The sequence below is a fragment of the Sturnus vulgaris genome, chromosome 20, assembly GCF_052056855.1.
Source record: "Sturnus vulgaris isolate bStuVul1 chromosome 20, bStuVul1.hap1, whole genome shotgun sequence".
NCBI lineage: Eukaryota > Metazoa > Chordata > Aves > Passeriformes > Sturnidae > Sturnus > Sturnus vulgaris.
The window spans coordinates 8237554-8260274 of NC_142262.1; the positions used below are offsets into that span (position 1 = coordinate 8237554).

Sequence of the window (22721 nt, forward strand, 5' to 3'; positions counted from 1 at the left end):
TGGCCAGCACACAGCCCAGGGCAGCCAGCACTGCCCCGGAATTCCTCAGCTGTGCACTCAGGCACCCACATTCCCTCCCTGCCTGCTGTGAGTAACACACAGCTCTGCTGGGAGCACGTGGGAGCCCCGCAGGACTCTGCCAGGCAGCTCAGAGTCCATGTGCCAGCGTTACACAAGCCCCGAGTGTGTCCCTGCAGGACTCACACACCTGGGCTGGGTTAAAACCTTCCGCCTTGAACTTCTCGCTGCCCAGAGCTGGCATCACCTGCAGAGCTGTGCCTGCACGGGGGACTCTCCAGGCCGGCTGGTGACCGAGCTGCACCGTGTCTGCCTTGCCCTGGCGAGGAGAAAGGCCGTGTGTGATGGAGAGACGTGTCAAGGAGGGTTTGTCACAGGGAGCGGGTGGTGCACGGGGACATTTGGCAGGAGAGCTGCACAGCTGGGGTGACCGGTTTGGTGCCTCCAACAAAGGGGAATAGAGGCTGCCCGAAGAAATTCATATGACCTCATCTGAGGACACATCCAGAGCCATGAGGCTGCAACCACAGGCTCCAGTTAACCCCTCAGCTGCTCCACCACAGCAAAGGCACCTCTGTGCTACAAACACAGAACCACAGCAGAATTAGGGGTGGAAAAGAACTCCAGGAGTTCACCGAGTCCAACCATTGCCCAGCACCACCGTGTTCACCACCAAACCCTGTCCTCGAGTGCCACACCCACATGACTTTTGAACATTTCCAGGGATGGTAATTCCACACTTCCTTGGGCAGCTTGTTCCAATGCCAGACCACCCTCCCAGTGAAGAAATTTTTCCTGATATCTAATCTAAACCACTCCTGGTGCAGCTTGAGGACATTTCCCCACACACCAGAGATGCTGACATCACAGTGCAGGTTGTGCATCCCCCCAGGTGCAGCTGGAGCTGGAGTGCTGGCTCCCAGCCCGGATCCCAGGATGCCAGCAGGAGGTACAGACAGAGGCAGGACAAGCTGAAAGGATGCACCAGGCTTTGCAGGAGGTTCCCAGCCTCAGTTTGCTCAGATGCCACACTGACACGTGTGTGCTGTGCTGGGAGTGGCAGTGCCAATGCCTGAGCTGCAGATGTGTGACAGCTCTGACAGCACTCCCCTGAGGAAAAACCCCTCACACACCTAATGGTTTTTATAGCACTCTGAATTTGCTTATGTAACAGCCATCATGCACGCTCCAGTGGGGAGCCCCGGGCTCCTGACATTCCTTTTGTTTATCTCCACTATTCTGGTTCACCCACAGCCTCACACAAACCAGTTCCTGCACTTGTCCTCTCACAGACTCCAGGCACAAAGAGAAGAGGTGGTCCTCAGGGCAAGGTGCTAAGTGAAGAAGTGGAAACAGCAAGATTCTGTTGTCATATCTACCATGCATTTTGAGCAATCCAAATGAGTGAGCCCTGCTGAAATCCTGCTGTCCCTGTTAAAGTGATGATGCCAATTTAAATTATGCCTACAGCTATGTGTGCTCAGCTCTTCCACCCACCTGGCCTCACATCTTTCCATTTCAGTGCCCATGGGGAAGGATCCCTGGACTCACAGGCAGTGCTCAAGGCACAGCTTTCAGGTTCTCTGCTGCTCTATTTTCCCCAACTATGAAATAGGAACATCCATAACTTTTAAAGGGAAAAACCAAATAAGACAGGAATTATCTGTTCCTGTCTTGTTGAAATTTTCAGGTAAGACTGTAATATTTTAATTTTTGTTAATCCCAGGTACCAGAGACCTCTGGGGTGCCCGGGACAGTGTGGCAATGCAGTGACAGTGGGGTCCTAGAGCTCGAGCCCTCAGCAGAATCTCACAGGCTCAAACCAAAATCTGCCCCTTTGAGCCACCTCACTTCTCCTGCATCCCCACCTCCCACTGCTCCACCCACTGTGGCTTCTGGCCCAGCTACCACCATCAACATGGGAGCTGAACAAGGGGCCTGAGCTGCTGCAAACAACATCTGGATGAGAGTCCTCCCACTTTCTACCCAAGAGAAGCATTTAGACAGCACAAGACAAACTGTCCCAGCAAAGGTCCCAGTGAGTGCCCCTTTCTAACACAACCCAGAGAGCTGCCCTTGACTTCCTGCCTCTCCAAATTATGCCCTGCACTTCCAAAAAGCACCGAGACAAGTCGTGGCTGATCCTCAGCCAGCTGCTGACGAAGCAGAAGCAGGGTTGCTGTGCTCTGTCTTTTTGGATGGAAAAGCCCTGCCTGCCCTGGCCCTGGCAGCCTGCCCCTGCTCCAGGCAGCCCCACAGCCACACAAAGGCTGGAACAGGAAAGCTGAGGCACCTGCTCCCCTCCCACCCCTTTGGGACCTCTCGTGAACAAAGCACCTGAGCCACAAACAGCGCTGGGCCAGAGCAGTGCTGCCAAAACACAGCTGGAAGGCATCGTCCTCCCTGCCTTCACCTCCACAGGGAAAATGTGCTGCTTTAGCTCAGTCAGTAAACTCTACCTTTCCATGGATCCCCCCCCATGCTGCCCTTGTCAGGGAAGTTCCTTCCTCTTCAGCAAAAACTGAGTTGTAGGCTGGAAACAAATCAAAGTAGAGCACAGCTGGCTGCCTGGGAGGAACACGATCTCGATTCCTTCCACTCCAACTGCTCTGGGCTGTTTTCTGGCTGAGTTGTGAACACACCACTGCTCCACATGGCAAATGTCAGCAAATATTTCTCTGCTTCAAATTCATCAGGTAGAGTTGTAGGAAAAAGAAGTGGGAGTAACTTCCCTGACAGAGCATTCCTAACTCGTGCAGTTGACACGCTGGAGGGATGGGACAGCATCCAGAGGGACCTGGACAGGCTGGATGGGCCCCTGTGACCCTCAGGAAGTTCAACAGGGCCAAGAGCAGCATCCTGCACCTGGGTCAGGGCAATCCCAAGCACAGGCTGGGCAGAGAAGGGATCAAGACTATTCCTTGTGGGGATTGGGGGTGTTGGTTGATGAGAGCTCCATAAAACCCAACAATGTGCACTGCTGGCCCAAAAAGGCAAACCTGTCCTGGGCTGCAGTGCAAGAATTGTGAGCAGCAAGTCAAGGGAGGGGATTGTGCCCCTCTATTCCACTCTCACCCTTCCTGCAGAGCTCTGGGGCCATCAACACAAGAAGGATGGGAAGTGCAGGACAGAGTCCAGAGGAGGACACAGAGATGCTCCAAGGGCCCCCCTGCTCTGGAGCCAGGCTGGCAGAGCTGGGGGTGACCTGGAGAAGGCTCCAGGAAGACCTTAAAGCCCCTTCCAGTGCCTGACAGGGCTCCAGGAGAGCTAGAGGGGAACTTGTGAACCCCACCCTAGGGGCTTACCTGGGACTGCAGCTCAGGGTTGAACAAAACCATCCCCACAGCCCTGGAACTGCTGCTCACCGAGCACTGCTGGGTGCTAGGGCCACACAACCTCTCCAGAGGGATAGGAACATTTGAGTCACAGAAGGAAGTTTCCAAAAGAGGTCAAAATCAATTCTGCAGCTTCCTACCCTCACTGCACACCCCAAGGCAACACGGGGATGCCTGTGGAGCTCTCTGCATCCCAGGAGCTGGTGGCTATGGAAATGCACATCACCCCTTTCTTTGTTTAGGGTGGCAGAGAGCCCACAGCATGTGAGCCCCTTCTGTAATGCTTCACTTGCAACCACTGCTCAGTCATCCCAACCCCAATTTATCTTTCATAGGAATAAAAGCTTCTGGGTGCAAGGCCAGATGTGCAGAGGGGAAAATTTGGACCTGAAACAAGGGGAAATTGAGCTGCAGTTATATGGAGTCATAAATATTTACTGCGATGTAAACTGAAGGACTGAACTGCTCATTTGATTTTTTAACTCGAAAACAGAAATTAAAATTTACAAAGTCTCTCAACAGAAAAGTGGAAAAGTATATAATTAGAGTCTAAGGAAAACAAGCTTGAACAAATGTGCTGTGTCTGTCAGTGTGGATTCCCTACACCCCAGTTCCCTTTGGAGCTGCACCAATTCCCCCTTCTGTCCTCGGATGTCTGTACATGAGAGCAGGCTGTGCCAGGGCTGAGGCAGCAGCTTTGTTTGTGCATATGCACAAGATAAACACACACTTCAGTTCAAAACTACCAGCTCTGTGCTGGTGGCCGAGTTTTGAAGCATCAGCTCTAAAATGCAGCTCAGTCCTTCTGGCTTCTTGCTGTTATGAAGCTTTAACACTCACACAACACCAAGACTGCTCAATAATTATCACTCAATGTATTTGTGCTGCCACTTGACACCAGTTTGGGGTGCACTGGCCCGGTCTGACCATAATTCCATCCTCCCACTGGTGATGGTGATGGTGCCAGGCTGTGGAGCTCCAGATGCCAGCAGCAGGACGGTGTCACAGCGTGCCAGCCCCTGTCACCCTCAGCTGTCCCTGTGGCTGGGCACAGTGCTAAGGAGGGCCAGGCAGGGTCCCAGCTCCCAGGGCATGTTCAAGTGCACGTTCAAGCAGAAATCTGTGACTAATCCCCATCCCACATGTGCTGGTGGCTGCTTCCAGCAAAGCACTGAAGTCACTGCTCCAGGAAGGCACCCCCAGGGTGGCTTTCTGCTGCCACCCACGCCGAGGGAAAAGCTGCAAAGCACTGTTTTGATAAGTCCATCTGGGAGCTGAGGCAGGATGTGAGGGATGAGAAGATGGATTGAAACAGCAAATCGAGCCCAGAGGGACAAAATGAGTGACAGAGAGACCAAGGGGACAGGAGAGGATAAAACCTGAACTGAGTGTGGTCAGAGCAGGGTGCTGAGGAGCTGAGTTGGGCTTGGGAGGGGACAGCAGAGAAAATGAGGCAGCAATGGTGAGGGGAGGTCATCCAGGCTGGAATTAGATGATCTTTAAGGTCCCTTCTAACCCAAACCATTTTAGGATTCTGTGATATCAGAGAAGGAAACATGAAGGAAAATTTCAGTGGCAACAAAGCACCTGCTAATGAAGAATAATGTCTGGGATGGACAGAGCACCTCGATATGGAGACACAGCTTCCCCCAGGGGTCTGAACCAGGGAGCAGCACAGGCTCATCAGAGGGGCTCACACACACAGCAAAAGGGGCTACCAGAGGGAAAAGCCCAGATCTGGGCTGCCTCAGCTTCCCCTGGAGTATTTTAGACGAGAACAGTGACATTTTTCACTTGCAGACAAGCACCAGGGACAGTCCCTGGGCAGCCCCAGCACGTGTCACACACAGACAAACAGAGCACACAGCCTCAGGTACTCACAAGCACTGGGAATTCTGCTGCTGCTTTCTTGAGGCTGGGAAATACCTTTTGCAGAAAAACAAACCCTCCCACCTGCTTCCTCCTGAATCAGAAGCAGCTTCCAAAACATTAAGCTGCAATTAGGGCTGTAAATTTAGCCACAAGCACTTATAATCCATAAATCTGCACATCCAATGAAAAATAATAGCTAAGGAGAGTCCAAAAGAGCTGCTAATGACTGAAGTGGATTTCAACCACAGGCCACTCCTGCTTTCTGTTGCCTTGTGCTGAATTGGGTTGGAGTTTGCTAATTATTGTCTCTGGACCCATTATACAGTAAGAAATATTTTATATTTTCTCTCTTTTCATAATTTGTTGGGGCTTTAAAAAAAATATATACCTCACTCTGTTTTTTACATGTACTGCTCTCTTTCTGCAGCATAGAGAGCTCTGCATTTATCAGCAGCAAGCTTTGCCTTTCCAACCATGGCAGAACATGTGATTTCTGAGTGTCACCTCCTGCATTCCCTCTATTTTTTTTTTTCATTGGATGAGGAGCTTTCAAAGAGAGAAATTCTCACACTTACTCGGACTTGTCTGCTCGCTGAGCCTCCGAAGTCTCCCGCTGGAGGTCCGGGTGATTCCTAAAGCAAGAAGAAGGTTGGAATAAAGAGTCCATGTGAATATGGGGTGTGGAGTTACCTCCCTGCCATCACCCTACGTCTGGCAAAGCACAGTTCTGTCAGGAATCTGCTTTGTTCAATCACCTCTGGGATCCAGGGAGAGTTACATGTTCTTTTAACTAAAAAATCCCTGAGGAGAGACCTCCACCTCTCCCTGAAGATGTCAAACATTATTATTCAAACACACCAAACCCACAGATGTATTTAGGGTTTCCAGAAACACCACTGGGGACTTTAGAAATTATTACATGGGACATTCACGTTCACCTCTGGCTCCAGGATATTTTATCCTAGAGAGAAGTGCAGAACTTCCTGAGACAGATTTCCTTGCTGGGAGAGGAGAGCACAGGAATTTAAGGATTTGCATGAGTCCTGCACTTACAGAGACTCCTCTCTGCACGGACTGCACCCACATCCTGGAGCACATCATGTGTGGGAGCCCTGCTGTGGGGTCAGAGTAAAGGGATGCCCCTCCCCTTCCAGAACCAGGGAATTCCCAGGTGCCTGCCTGCCCCCCAGACTCCAGGCAAGCCAGTGGCACCTGCTGACTACAACAACATTTCTAATCATCATCAGCTTGTTTAATTTCCCTGCCATCCCAGCTGCCTATTTGTAAAACCATGATTGCCACAGCACTCACTTCCCAATCAGCAAGAACCTGAATTCTCCTTAAAAATCCCCAGAATTCTCATTTGGTTAAAACACAGCCATATGAAACTGTACATAGATTTGTGCCTCATTTCTGGGTTTTTTACCTCAACAAAAGTGGCCACAATAAATGCAGTGAATCACCTCAGGGGGGATGCTGTATCCTGGAATATCCCCAAATGTTGTGATGTCTGCAATGGACATTCCCAGGAGGTCTGGTAGCCCTGGGGCTCCTGCTGGGGGAGCAGGATGGTGTCCAGGATGGACACCAACTCCAGGACAGTGTCCATCATCTCGGGCACCAAGAGCTGGAGCTGCCAAACCACAGGAGCCCCTCAAAGCACACAAAAACCTTGGGTCAGGGTTTCTACCTGCAAACAGGTAAGAAACCCCCAGGGTTTGAGAGTGGTGATGTCATTCAATATATATTATTTAAACTATCTTCTCACCATCTACCAGATCTGTTGGACAAGAAGCAAAGGATTAAAACAGCATCAATTTAAGATGCAGTACAGCTCTAAACTGTGATTTGTAACACAACCTTAAAAACTTTTCCAGCTAGAAGAGTGCATCATACAAGGAAAAAAAATTAAAAATAAATAGATATATATAGAAAAAAAGGCAGGAAAACTTTCATACCATAAGGCCTGAGATAGAGGGAGGGAAGGGAAAAGAGCTGCCTGGCAGCTGGACATGGAAAAAGCGTTTCATGCTCAGAACTCTGTGCTTGTGTATATATATTTATATATATTTTATATGCACGTGTGTTTGCTCTCTCCCTTTCCTTTTCTAACATAAAAAGCCTCTGTGCCTACAACGTGATGTGGCTGAACCACAGGGCTGGTCCTGGGAAAGGGCGACACAGGGAGAACCCATGGGGCAGCACCACCCAGAGCCTGCCCCCAAAGAGCCAAAAATAGAGGCAGGACTGTCCACCCACACACATGAACACGCAGCCTGTGTGCTCCACAGCCTTACCTGCATTGCAACAGGGCACACTGGTGCTACACCCATCACCCAGCCTCACTTGCCATCACTGACAGCAGGACAAGGGCTGAAGCTTCTGGGAACTTGTGCATTATAACCAGCATTTTAAATTTTAAACATATTTTTGCTATTAAAGCCAGTCCCTGAATCTTTTCTTTTATTCTTTTCTCCTCTCTAAATTCCTACTGCTACTTTGGATGCTAGCAAGAATGAAAAACCATGTTTCCTCTGCTGAACAGATTTTTAGACAGCTCTTCTTGAGCCAGGCTGCAAGAGCAGTCACATCCCAGGGAGACAACACCTCTGAGCTCCCTGTGTGCAGGCAAGGTGCAGTGTTGAAATCCAGCTTTTGGAATTGCTCAAAAAAGCAGAGAAAGCCATCCCTGATGGGTGGCAGGCTGAGGAATGCAGATCTGCAGCCATGCTGAGCTGGTTAAAGCAGCCTTTCATGTTCAAAGACTTCATTCAGTCTGCGGCGGGGCAGGACGGAAGCTGAACGAGGAGCTCACAAGCTTGGACAGGCTCACATGTAGGAAATAGGCTTTATTCCCTTCAGCAACCACTGCAGTGGAAAAACACACACAGGGCTTGGAGCATCCAGCACAGCCACCAGAGCACCCGTGCCCTGGCTGAGTCTGTGGCTTTTATGCAAACCTTCCTGAGGATCTGTTTGTGTGCCCTGTCTCCCAGGTTTTCTCTGGAATTACCACTCACATCCTTTTGGACAAGCTGAGTTGATTTGCTCTGTGTTGGGGGCAGAATTAAGAGGAGGTTTTTCTGACAGCTGTTGCTTCACCGCCTGTTAACAACATTAATAATACATAATAATGCTGTTCATCCCCTCTCACACAAAGGGAAAATGAGGAGAAAACACGAAATTCATCCAGGCAGCCCAATACCTTAACAGAAAATCTAGAAAGAGGAGGGAGAGCTGCAGAGTCTGAGCCAAACTTGCTATCTGTGATGCCTCACTGCCCCTCCACAGAGGGAGGATCCAGACACAGTCCTGGAAAGCAGATAAACAGCAGGGAAAGCTGGCAGCCTGGCAAGACAAGGAGAGAAGATCTGGCAAAAAATAAAATAAATAACAAGAAAGCAACAGCTAAAAATATGCTGCTGTGAACACACTGCCAGGAAGGCAGCAGAGGGGCAGGAGCAGAGAGCATCAGCTGCTGAGCTTGTTCTGGGGTTACCTCTATTTATAGCCTGGGAGCAGCACTTTGAGCCCCAGGTTTGAGCTGTGAAATGAAAATCAAACATTTCCACTGCAGACACAGTGTCTGTGAGCCTTCCCTCTCAAACACCCTCCAGCCACGCTGGAAATGCACTGGACTAAGAACCACAATGCAATGTGCTTTATTTAGCTGAAATTGGGAATTCTCCCCCTTGCTCCCATCAGCAGGAATTCAGGATGGATGAGTCCAAAAGTTAAAAATCAGTCAGTCCAAGAGTGGCTCATTCCACCCAGCAGATGTGCCTCAGCAGGACAAAGCCCAGCTCAGCCTCACCTTGGCTCACTCCCTGAGCAATTTATAATTGCTCTCTTTCACATTTTATAATCAATGACTAATTCCCTCCAGATCCACGGGCTGGGGCCATATGGCCCAAGAGAAAACCTCCAGCATCCAAAACCTCCAGACTTCTCTGGGATCTCCTTCACAACTCACAAAGCCTAGAATCACCTCTAAGATCATGTCAGTGCCAGGCTCACATTTCAGTTGCTCCCTCCAGACAATACTGGACCAAATTTTTTACTGTTTCATGCTTCTTGCAGCTGCTGATGTAACACAGTGATGTAAAGCACCCCAGTTCTGAAATGGGAGCACCTTCAGGGTGCTCACCCTGCTGCAGGGGATGCAGAAAGGGCAGGGCAGCAGGGGATGGAATCCAGCTTGTCTGGAGAAATGTCCAGTGTGACTTTTCCAGCTGAGTTGGCTGAATCTGAACCTAGAGCTAACCAGGGAATTGCCAGAGATGTTTGTCTCCAACGAAGTCAATGCATATATTCTCCAAAACACATGGATGATACACTGCAAACCTTCTGGAGACATATAACAGTGAAGAGAGAGCCCACGTGAGACTGATGCTCTCCTCACAGTAAGCCATCCATGCTGCTACACTCACATGATGTAAAATTCTAAAGGACAAGTGAGCAATTCCCATTATCAACAGAAACCACGCAGTGAGGACAAACAATGGAGGATGCAGCTCAGGAACTCGCTCTCTACGCAGTCCAGTAAAAACAAAAAAACAAACAAACAGAAGAACCCAAGCCAAACAAAGGTGGTGATGGAAAGGGATGGGTCAAACCCAGCAGGAGCCATCCCACACTGTGCTGGAGTCAGCAAAGCAGCAGCAGCTCACCCGAGCAGGCAGTGTGACCCTCGCTCCTGTTCCATGTACGAACTGCAGGCTCTGAGAGCAGACAATGCAGCTCCCCTCTTCCCCCAGCTCAGCACAGCACGGTGTCCACACAGCTCTGGGCACATCTCCATCCAGTAACGCTTTCCTGCTCTGGACACAGCCACACTCCTGCCTTTTCTGGGTACAGCTCCAGGAATCACAGAGCTGCCTCTGGATGGTTCCAGCTCTGGGCTCCTCAGCAGAACAACCCTGCAGAGCACCTACACATCACCAGCAGCTTCTACAGCAAAAGCTGCCAGGGCTGACTGCCCCAGGCAGGACCTGCAGCCCCCGTGCACTGCACACCCCCAGCCCCATCCTGCCCTCTGCCATCTCCTCAGGCCCTCCTGCTGTCACCCAGGAGCATATAAAGGACAGCAAGGATGTCCCTGCCCTGCCCAGGTACCAGTGCAGACTGCTGGGACAGGGCTTTCCACTCTTTGCTCATTGTGCAAGTCCATCTCAGCGCTCTTAGGATCACTCAGGGTGTGAAATCTCTCTGGCTGTACTCATGTCACAGGCACCATCCAGGAGTGGGCAGGTGAGTTACCTTCAGTGACAGCTGCATTTCACCCTGCTTCACCCAGACAGGCTCTAAAAGCTCCAGGGACAAAAAAGAGTGACTGGAGAAGATCTCACCAGCAGCAAGACCTGGAGCTGTTAACAGGAGGAAAACCCACACATGGGTTGATCCACACTGCACAATCTCTGCCTCCACGGCTCCTCCAGCGCTCCAGCTGCTGCAGAGCTGGAATTCTGGCACAGGACATCACCTCTGGAGGTAGAGCCTGCATAGGGAGGTGTCACTGGGGACAGCTGGGGACACAGGGGAGCCAGAGACTGCAAGGGAGAGACATCAGTGTGAAGAGTAGCAAAGGAAGGAAAATCTCTATTGCTCTCAGTCCAGTGAAACACACAATTATAGCTTCTCTTCCATTAGCTTGAAATCCACTTGCAACATTAACCTCAAAAGGAATACAGTTTAAAAAAAGGGAAAAAATTCATGTTCATTTCCAGTACTAATCAGAAACATGCACTGAAGAATAAAAGACACTTTTCCAGATTCTATGTAACAGAAACTCTTTACAAAGAAGCTGAGCACAGCTAGAAAAATTAAAAACTTCAACCCTAGTGCATGGTTTCATTCTGGATCAAATATCTCTGGCAGCAAACTGAGCTTTCACCAGGACGGAGAGATGCTGGTAGGGTGGAAGGAGGGATGCTGGAGGGAGGGAGGGAGGGATGGAGAGACTGAAGGATCTTCTGGATGGAGGGAGGGATGCTGGAGGGAGGGATGGAGGGAGGGATTGAAGGATCTGCTGGCATGGAGGGATCTGCTGGGATGGAGGGAGGGATGCTGGAAAGAGGGAGGGAGGGATGGAGGGAGGGATGCTGCTGGGATGGAGGGAGGGATGCTGCTGGGATGGAGGGATTCTGGTGGGATGCAGGGATGCTGTGGCCATGGGGCACTGATTGCAGACTCAGGAGTGCTCCACTACCTTCTCCAACACAGCCTAGATGCACCAACAAGCTGTGTCCAGGTCAAAGGCTGAACAAAGACAGTCTAAAACACCACCAATTTCCCTCCCATGGGAGCTGGAGCCACACAACACTGCTCATCAGCACATGGAGCCATGAGGTCACATTCAGAACCCAGCCTGAGGCTGGAGCTCAAATTACCCTCAAGGAAACCACAGGAAAATTGGCATTAGCAAGATGCATCTATTCCTACCACAACACTCTACTTTAGCAGGTGCCAAAAGCATTCTAACACTAAACAAATGTTCCAAAAGCTCGTGCTAATGATAAGAGGCAGCAAAACTCAAGCCTCAATTCTTTGCAGTGTTGGAAAGGCTTCCCCAAGGCCAGCAGTGCCCTGCACAAGCACAGGGCTGTGCTAGGGAAGGGCCAGTCCTGCTCATGGTGGCACAGGGTGACAGGGGACACAGCACTTTAACCTCGGCTCAAATTTAGGCTTTGATTCAAATTGTTAGCTCAAATGAAACTGCAGTAATTCTCAGGAAATCAATTGCTGCATCCATAAAGCTTAAGGCCAGAAAATTGCCTTGGCTGACCCACAAACCCACAGCACACACTTCTATCTGGTCAACGTGGATTCAAGCTTGTGCTTGAACTAAGTCTTGGCTTTTTGGAGACATTCAATCTCAGTGTCAAGACTAAAACATTGGAGTGATCTCAAGTGCTTTGGCAAGTTGTTTAAGAACTAAAATGGCCTTCAAACAATACAGAGACTCTCCCTTTGAGCATATTCTGAGGTGAGTAAGCTCAGTCCTCAGATATTCACTTCATAGAAATAACAAGATCATTTCACCACTCCTCGTGATCATCTGTTCTTTACTGACCACAAATTCCTCACAGCTGATACTCATTCAGAGATACACTGGACAACCACGAAAGCACTAAAAAAAAATTAGCACAAGCAGTTTTTCATATGAGAAGAGTTGTGTTAGTCATCATCTGTGATCCTTCTGGTTGGAGAGCTCCAGTAACCCGGCTGGGCAGTGGTGAAGGTGCCACGTCACCAGAGCAGATGACTTGTGCAGATGCACATTCACACCCCCAGTGTCCCCACAAACTGGACAGACTGCAAAAATGGGCCTTTTGTACGTGTTGTCAGCTCTGCTGGCTTTGGGGATTCTTTTACTTAGCAGCAGGAGGCAAGGGAAAAGGGTTTATGTGGGAATAGAAAACTGCTCTTGTGAAGATCTGCTGGCTGGGGTTGGGCCTGGTAACCACTCTCCAGTCTAAAATCCCTCCAAATTCACTGTTGGTGCTGACCAGATTTCCAGAGAGGTCTTGTCCCTCCATTTTCACTGTCCTCACCACGCTCCTCACTTGCTCACAGTCCTTATGTGCCAAAACCCAAGAGAAGCAGGACCCAAGAACTGGAATTCAATGAACAGGTGCCTCCTGGCATTTTCACTAAATGAGGGGGTTTTGAGCTTGTAAAATCATGGCAAGAGCAGCTTGGATTTGGTGCCATTTGTTCCTGCAGAAGCTGCAGCATCCCAGCAGAGGTGGGAAGGAGGGAAGGCATCTGAGCCCATCCAAGCTGCAGCCTTGCTCAAAGAAGGAAATAACTCTTACATTAATAATCCAACTCTTACATTAACCAGCTGCCACAAGAGCTCCAGCAAGCTAGAAATGTGTTAATTAATTAACATGAATAACACAAGAGTCACCAGGAGCCTGAGTGGACAAGGGATAAGGCTCAGCACTCAGAGCACTATGGAAACAAAGGAAAAACAAATAATCATCACTCATCCTTCACCTCCCAAAACCCCCCAATATTTACAGCTTCCAGCCTCATCAGTGCCCCTCACCTCCTCGGGTTCATCTGGCAATGGCCATGGATTAGCTGGAAAAAACCACGGGCAGATTTGAAGGAGGAGAAAGGAATTTTAAAACTCCAGTGTGGTATTTCCATATGGATCAAATACTCCCGAGCCACCCCACAGCTCTGCTCCCCACTCCCACAGGCCTGCAATGCCCTGGCTGTGACCACAAAGGAGAAGTCCTGCTGCAAACTTCCCAGCCCAGATTTGTCCCTCTGCTGTGCTCCAGCACTATGTGCAGTTCTAGCACACACAAAAAACCCCACCAAAATAAAATTAAAAAGTCATCCTTACTTAGATTTTAAATCAATTTATTGCCATCTTCTAATAACCTCACTGCAATCACATTTTTTTTTCTCAGCCCCAGCATTTGCTCAGTGACTCTTCACAGCTTCCCTGCTCTTTTCACACACACACAAAACTCTCAAATTTGTGTTTCAGAGGGTCCCCCTGGCAACAAACACCACTGGATTTATCATGGGAGCCCTGCAAGCCTGGGGCTGCCATCGGGATGGAATACAGACCCCTTCTGTTGGCCAGGCTCTGCAAGGCAAATGTTGATTTTTCCCAGAGAGGGGTGGGGATGTACAAGAAGAAAAGCCCAGAACAAAGAGGCAGCAGCAAAAGGGCAGCAGACGACAAAGGGCAGGGGTTAAGGGCTCTCCTGAGCCTGGTGACCCACGGGGTGACCCTCCAGGGTCCTTGCCAGAGGACTGCCAGGACCTGGGGCAAACAGGACACCCAGAGCAGACACCTGGGAACACCCAGCCCCATCAGTGAGCACCTCCCCATCAGAGCTGCAGGGGGAACAGGGCAGCCTTTGGGTTTGAGAGCAATGCCTGACTCTGCAGATGCTGCAAAGGGAAAAGCCAGGGATTGAAAAGCCAGGGATTTTCCTTAGGTGCAAGTCCCAGTCTCACTCCAGACTTGGACAAAGTGCCCTTTTCCTTCCTGCCCTGTGAGAGATGCTCCACTGCAGCCAGGTAACATCTGGATGAAGGAACCAGTACCAGGCAAAGGAGCAGCCAAGAGCCCATGGCCACATAATCCCTTCCTAGCCAGAAACTCAGATGAATATTCAGGCTCAAGATCCACAAAGAGTCTGGCCCCTCAATTGAGAACAGACAACCTTGGAAGAGCATCAAGATCAATCAGATAATGGCCACTTTTCTCTCCACACAGATATATATTGTAAATATGCTTCAGGCTGCAAAAACCAGAGCCCTCTCACCTGAGCAGCCCCAAGTGCAGCAGCAGCCTGAACACACACACCCAGCACCACACACACAGCTCACACCACGATGAGGCTGCATTGCTTGGGCACATCCCAGGGGTGCTCTGATTCTGCACAGAATTGCCTGAAAGTCAGCAAGCCCGAGCTCTGAGCTGGGCTTCAGCAACCCTGCATAGCCCTACACAAAAATCCTGAGCTCAGAATGGCAGATGCTCCCTTGGGACATCACACATGCACGCTTATCTCTGACCCCAAGCCCAGTCACATCTTGATTCTCTGCTCCTGAGGCTGATCCTGCCCTGGGCAGATGCTGAGGTGGGCAGGCAGGGAGGACCAGCTCAGCCATGGGGCAAAGCCAGCTGCAAGCAGAGGAGTCAGAACTGCTCAGCCACCACCAGGACTCCAACATGACTCTCTGCACGTAATTTTCCTCCTCCACATACTCTTCCCTGCCTGTAAAATGAGGTGTCAAACACTTCCCCTGGTCAGAGGAGCTGCAGGGACATATTATTTAATGTTTTTACATTTTAGCTGTACTTTAAAGAATGACTCAGACACTATCTATAGATTCCTGAGATAATGTCCGCTGTCCTTAAACGGGAGAGAAGGGAAATTACAATTTGAGACTACAACAAAGCCCTGGCCTCATCCAACTGAGGGTTTTCTCCTATTAATTCTACCTTAGAAGTAGCCAAGGCAACCCAGTCTCATAAACTAATAACATTCTTTGGTGTTTTTCCTTGTATCTTACAATTATATTTAATAGTAGCTGCAGCAGGGAAGTTGGAAGAGAACTTCAGCCAAACTTAGGACATTATTTGAGTGCCTAATGCTGCAGATCAGCTTTCACTGGAGTTTGCAGAAGTTCCTTTACAAACTTCAGTGTAATTCCATTTGGATCTGACAAGATACTGCACTTAGATGTTCGTGTAGCTGGTTTTGGGACCATGGCTAGTCTGTCTGACTTGGAGATGGAAGAGAGAGCTCTGTCTGTGACAGACCAGTCAACTCCAAGATTAAATTCCCTGTGTGCTTCACTTCTGCCCCCCAGACTCTCTCTATAAACCATTTAAAGGCATTTAATGAAGGGCCAGAAGTGCCCATGGTGTGCCCCAGAATCCATCAGAGATACCCAGCACAGAAGCAGTAAAGTTCATTTAAATACAAGATGTAGAATCAACATCTAAGTGCCAATATCCTATTGGGTTGTCCTTTAAAATCTTTGTAAGGGACAAGGGGCAGGCTCTGATCTTTTACCTCTGGTGACCAGTGAGAGGACTTGAGAAAACAGCAAAAAGCTGTGCCAGGGAGGCTTAGGTTGGATATTAGGAAAAGGTTTTTTCCCCCAGAGGGTGATGGGGCACTGAACAGGCTCCCCAGGGCAGTGGTCATGGTCTCAACCCAGCCAGAGCTCAAGAAGTGTTTGGACAATGCTCTCAGGCACAGGGTGGGATTTTGAGGCTGTCCTGTGCAGGGCCACGAGTTGGACTTGATGAACCTTGTGTGTCCCATCTCAGAATATTTTTTGATTCTGTGAATAAAATCATTCTAGACCCAGCACCTTTCTGCCAAACCATGCACTCCAACAGCCAACTCTAGAGCAGAGCAGCAGGAAAATTAAGAATTGATTCATTTAATTAAAGCCCAGATACAAAAACCATCTCTTGATGCTACTCCATGGTTACACATACCCCTCTTCAGGTACCAAGTGGTCCCAGTGCAAATCCTTCTCATGGGCTTCTCCAGCTGCCAGCAAGAGAAAAGCAAAGCACCTGGCACCACCAAACAGCCCAGCCCTGGCAAAAGGCAGAGTGAAATCACTCCTGGCACAGGTGAAAACCATTCCCAGTCATGGAGCAATGCCTGCAGCCTCTGAGGAAGCCTTTCTAGAGAGAAAGAGGCTCACAGGAGGAGGCACAAAGCCTATTCTGTGGGCGTGCTGAAAGGCAGCATTGTCCATGGAACATGGCACACTCGGTGTAACAGAGCCGTCAGCAGAGCCCTGGGTCCCATCCAGAACCACCCCAACAATCCAGATGTTCAGTCTCCACCATGCAAATCCTTGCCACAGGAAAGGCAGCTGCTGCTCCTGCTGGGTGACCCAAACCCTGGGGCACTGCCCCTGGCACTGCTGAGCCCCTGTGCTGTGCCAAGCGGGGATTCCAACAGGATGGAGCTCCTGAACAGGCACCTTGTGCCACAAGGAATGAACCACCCCGGGAGAGCCCTGCCCTGGGGCATGCACAGCCTGCTGCCAGCCACACCTGAGAGGCATTTCCCTGTCTGGAGGCTCAGGTCACTTCAGATGACCTCGACACCACGGTCAGGGTTCATCACACGAGCTGACCTTTCACAAACAGCATCTTCTGCAGCCTGAGCACTCCCACACCTCTTGTCCAGAGAGGATCCATGGCACTGCCACATCCCTCCAACCCAAACCTCCCTCCACCTTCTGTACCCCTGGCAGGAGCATCACCCAGGCAGGAGCCTCCCTCCCCTGTCCAGAGCTGCAGGACTGACACGTGGCCAAGGCAGGATGCTCTGGGGGGTGTCAAAATTCCAGCCTTATCTCCACAGGCTGAGATCATGAGTAGAAAATGTTTCTGTGTTGTCTCAGCCAGCTTCCTGTTGGCACCCCTCTTCCTCCCCACTGAAGCATCCCTCTGTGAGCAGTTTCAGAGCCAGAGATGAACATTAAATGTATTTGCCATGTCTGAGACATCAGATTTGTGACAGGGCCTGTCCTTAGCATGACCCAGCTGCTCCTCAACCCTGAGCAGGTCAGGGGTAGCAGCCCCAGCTGAGGGGGATGCTGCTGCCACACCAAGCATTCACACACACTTGTCGTGGCTGAAAGCTGGCAGCCACCTGCTTTAGTGCCTGAAGGAAGGGTGGGATCACAATCTGAGATCTCTAGAGGGTTTGACTCCTCACCCCACCAGTGCCTGGAAGCCACAGCCAGCAGGAGCTGGGCTCTGCACTGAGTCAGCTCCAGCCCCTGATGGAGGGGGAGATAGGGTGAATCATCTGCTGGAGGGAGCCTGCAGGGACCAGCTCTGATTCAGAGATGCTTTGAGATGGCTCAACTCAGGCAAAATTAAATTCCACCTTGTTTTTTTTCCAGGCCTTGGTCCTCAGTAATACAGGATATTAGCTCCCTCAGCTTTAAGATCAGTGTCTGAACAAGTTGCCAGAATAGAAGCACTTGGGTTATCTGCAGTCACCTGACAAGGAGCAGGGCTCAGGGCACCTGCTGGTGCCCCAGGCTGGCCACACAGACCAAGTGAGACAGTGTGTTCCCATTTCCCAGGCAAAGAGCCCCATTTATCCAGAGTGGATCCCCTGGAGGAGCCCAAAGCCCCTCTGTAGGCTCTGCCCAGGTGGTACAAGCACAGAGAAGGTCACTGCCACACATGCTCCATGAGGAGGTGACATCCATGTCCCTCTCCAGGGACAACTGTCACCCTTCACTCCCTAATTTCCCTGTGCATAAACAAAGCACTGACCTCCAGGGCTCCTGGGCATCTGTCACTATCAGTTTATTACATGATAAAGTGAAATTAAAAAAACCCCTGCAGCTGAAACAGTGCTTAATCTTGCAAAGATTATGATGACATGATTTGAAAAGCAGAGGAGGATGTTAAGTCCCCAAAGCAGAGGTCTCTACATGGTTTATAGTCTTATTTTGCCCAAAATCTATAGGCAACAGGGCTTGGATCCTTCCAGGGTGTTCTTAGGGGCTATTCCAAGGCAGCTTTTAATTAAAGTGTGACCTCCCATCAGTTTTGACCTAAGGATACATCATCCATTAACCACCAGAGATGGGAAGAGAGGTTATTAAAGATGATGGCCATCCCAAGTGAGGATGAAATGTTAGAGATTATTAGAATTCAAATTAATCCAAATACTCTGGAAAAGGACAACAACCAAACAAAAAGAGGAAACTGAGGGGAGACCTCACTGTGGTCTCTAACATCACAAGGGCAGGTACTGATCTCTTCACTCTGGTGACAAGTGACAGGACTCAAGGAAATGGCTGGAGCTGAGTCAGGGGAGGTTTAGGTTGGATATGAGAAGTTTTTCACCCAGAGGGTGGCTGAGCACTGGAACAGAGTCCTCAGAGAGGTGATCACAGCACTGAGCCTGTCTGAGACCAAGGAACATTTGGACAATGCTCTCAGGCACACATTGGCACCCTTGGGGTGTCCTGTGCACAGCCAGGAGCTCGACCTGACCACGCTGATGGGTTATTTCCAACTAAGCATGTTCTGCAATTCTGTGGAAAAACTCAGGAGAGGACACAGTGTGACCAGGCAAGGACCAGCACAGAAGCCTTATTTACACACCAGACTCAAGTCAGTGGTTGTGGTAGGTTCCTATAAGAGATCCATTTCCCACGTGGGCTGAATTGCCAGGTTGTGTCAAAATCACCTGGAGGAATAGCTGAGGGTGACAGGTACTCCAGGCAGGTGCCTGTGAGCGTGGGATGGACCTGACTGCAGAGTGAGGGGTGGGAAGCAGGATGCCAGAACAGCATAACCGAGGCCAGGAGATGCTTTCCATCAGAACTGCTCCCTGTGCAAACCCCTGCTGCTGGGCCTGGCTCCCCAGCAGGGGCAGAGAGGCTCCAGGTGCCAGGCACAGCAGCCCCAGTCCAAGGGTTTGTTTGCACTGAACCAGCTCCTGGCTCTGGGGCTCTGCTCCAGCCTCCTGGAAACGCCCCACATCCTGCCCCAGCAGGGCTGGAGCTCCTGCAGGCTGTGTGCATGAGCCAGGGCTTTGCTGTGGATCCTTGAGCCTCTTGGAAGGGGACAAGGTGCCACCTGGAAGGGGACAAGGTGCCACCTGCCAGCTGCACCAGCCCCGTGTCACAGGCAGGTGTTTGCTCAGAGAGAAGCACAAACAAACCCGCCCTGGCAGGCCCTGCTCCCCTGGAAATTCAAACAAGGGCATCTCCAGATGGGAGGCAGGAGAGCATGAACAGCCCAGGGGAAAGCAGAGCCTGTTTGGGCACCCCCGGGCAGCACAGAGCATGGAGGGGGGTGAGGAGGGAGCAGAAATGCCACAACTCATGGATACCTGGGGACATCTCTGCCAGCACAGCTTCTGGGGGCTCCCATCAGCCAGGGTGGGTGACACTTGCTCCTCTGCAGCCTTTCCTGCAGGCAGAACAGAGCCTCCAGCCTCCTGAACTCCCTGCAGCAACCCCCTGCCACCTCCCAGGGCTGTCCTGTGCAAATCCTTTGTCCTTCCCCACCCACTGACCCAGGCTCCTGTGTACACCTGAGCTGTGGGAAACATTTCTCAGTCCTTGTGCCTCCCAGGAGCAGCCTGTCCATCACTCAGAGGGGCTCTGGACACAGAAATCCTGCCATGGGGCTAGGAACGAGGGCACTGCTTATTTTTACCCAGGATGAAGGTGAGGATTTACTCCTGGCTCAGCAGGAGCTGTGACTATGCCCTGTACCAATCTCCTAGACCTTTCTCCTGTGTTACAACCTCTGCCAACAGCAGCCCAAAAATCATCCACCAAGGAAGAGGCACAGTCTATAAAAGGGTTTAATGCAAAACCCTGCAATAATCAGCATCCAGCACATTTTCTGCCTCATATCCATTCCCATTCTTGTATTCAGGGCCCAAAGGAGATGAAAGGCTCAGTAAGATCTGAACATTAATTCATACACATTATGAAACATCTTTTCACTATTCCCTCTCCATCACAGCTCAAGCACAGGGCTCTTGCTGTTCCCAGGATGATCTCTAAAAACAAAGCCAAACACACCAAACAACAGACATTCTCCTCCCCTCTCCCCTCCAATTGCACTGTCCAAAAGGCCTGAGATGTATTTTAAAGCACTGATGTGTGATGATGATTTCCTGGAGAGTGGCTGGTCCATGAAGGACCAAGCACAGCAGAGGAAGGTCTGAAACCTCCACAGATGGGTCAAGCTCTCAAAGACTGAGCTCATCCTTCCCCAGATTAACTCATTGCTCCCAACACTAACTGCAGGAATCAGCTGTCAGACCATTTCACATCACTGCTGAGAGGTTTATCTGACAAAAACCCACCATGGGAAATAACTCACAGCCTCTTGCTCCAGCTGCCAAGCAGGATGAGGAGACCACCCAAGCCATGACATCCCCAACAAGCCACAGCACCGAGAGCCTTCTCAGATGTGGGGCTCCACAACTGGGGCATCTCACTTGTCAGAACAGCAATTTGGGAAAGCGTTCACAGATGCACATGGAGCTGAATGGAAATTAATGTCAAAGGGTAATTAGCAGCAGCAATGGCAGTCCATCAAGCTGTGTCTGAGCTGTTCAGCAGATACTCAATGGCTCTGAGAGTTATAGCTCACCTGATTAAAAAAAAAAAAAATCAATAAATTAAAAAACAAGCACTTGAAACCCCCTGGTGTGGTGATTCTGGGCACAACTCAACTCACTCACATTTCTCAGCATTAGAACCAATTTTTATAAAACATGCTCTAAAACATGTGAAGGCAAGATACCAGAGTGGAAAAAGCCCCTCATGTGGCAGAGTGGGCTGCAAGAGCACACAATGAAGGTCTGAATTTAAGGATTTCACAGCGTTTTTAGCAATTGACCTCAGATAAGGACACTGCAGCACATGTGACTTCTGTCACTACAACACTGAAAATCAGTGAGCTTGAAAACCTTCCCCAAAGCAAAGAGGACGAGAATTAGGCTTGGACTGGCGACATCATCAACTTCAATGCTTTAAATTAAATTCCATGCTGGCAAAAAATTATCTTTCATCCTCATTCCTACTGATTAAAATGTACCTAGATTTTGCTTTTAAGTTTAAAAGTAAATTGAAAGTCATCTTGGAGAGTGATGGGAGTTGAAAATGTGGAGAGCAAAGCCTTCCTAGGGTGGCTGAGTTCCCCATCACAGACCTGGGCAGGCTGGGGGCTCCCATCAGCCAGGGTGGGTGACACTTGCAGGGAGCTCAGGAGGCCGGAGGCTCTGTTTTGCCTGCAGGAAAGGCTGTAGAAAAGCAACAACCCCCTGCCACCTCCCTGGGCTGTCCTGTGGCAAATCCCTTGTCCTGACTCGTCCTGCTCCCAGATCTGTTGCTCTCCCCAGCAGCTTCTCTCCGTACGTGCCCGGGCGCTCCCCGCTCACCCTGAGTCACCCACAGCAGCAGCAGCCGGGGCTGAGGGCACCTCATCCTCCTTCCTTTGTTTATTCTCTGCTTTACACAAAGCTGCAGGCGATCCCCATGTCCCTGGACAGCATCAGGCCAAAGCAAACGTGTCCCGGGGGCTGCTGCCGGGAGTGTTCCCAGATTCCCTGGCATGGCCACAGGGGACGTGACTCGGGACGAGCCGGGGGAACGCGGCGCTGTCAGGGACCCTCTGTCCCCAGCAGCTGCTCTGGGCTCGGCCCCACGAGGCCAAGCTCGTCCCAAAGGGAGCCACTTCATCCCTCAGCACACTCAGCCCGAGCTCCACGAGTCCCTCAGTCCCCAGAATAGCAGCACTCCCACTCCAGGAAATTATGGATTTTCTTGAGCATTACTGTGACCTTTTTAATTTCCATTCTGCCTTTAGCTGTCTCCTCCCCTACACTCCCTCTCTAAACAAATCTCGAAGCTGTACAAAGTGTTTCCTGTAAATAATACTCATCTGGCATGGACAAAGGGAAGAAAAAACCCTTTTGCTGCTAGTTCCAACTTGCAATTATCCCTCCAGTTTAACTTCCATCTGCTTGACCCAGGAGCAGTGGAGGCAGCTCAGTGTTTAAGGGAAATGGAGGGGACAGTGACATGCTCTGGCCATCAGATTTGAACCTGAAATGAGAAGTTGAGGTCATGGAAATGGCTGATATTGTGCTTCAGAGTGTGCAGGGCAGTGATCAATGGTGAAACCCGGGCAAGAACTTCCCAAGAAGCCCCTTCCTGCCCAGGACAGTCAGCTGCTCTCACAAACGTCACAGCACTGACCAAAAACTTTCCTTTCCCAGGCTCTGGTGCCATCCCCACGGACACCAGCCCCTGCTCTGGAGATGACTGAATCCCTCGGAGCCCCTGGGAGCCTCACCTGAGCAGTGACACAGCAGAAGCAGCTTCCCAGGCCGCTGTGAGTCCCCTCTGGAACACAAACCTTGAGAGGGTGCCTTGGGCTGTCCTTGTCACCAGCCAGTCACTGAGGCCACTGTGGGAACAGGCTGA

The 22721-nt window shown here is 50.5% G+C and overlaps 1 protein-coding gene across 1 annotated transcript in view; it reads right to left on the minus strand.

The window, feature by feature from the left end:
* SEPTIN9 (septin 9) overlaps positions 1 to 22721 on the minus strand; it is a 134062-nt gene that overhangs the window by 105115 nt on the left and 6226 nt on the right. Inside the window, exon 2 of the mRNA XM_014885037.2 lies at positions 5801 to 5857. Coding sequence (XP_014740523.1) covers positions 5801 to 5857 — 57 coding nt within the window. The remainder of the gene's footprint in view (positions 1 to 5800; positions 5858 to 22721) is intronic.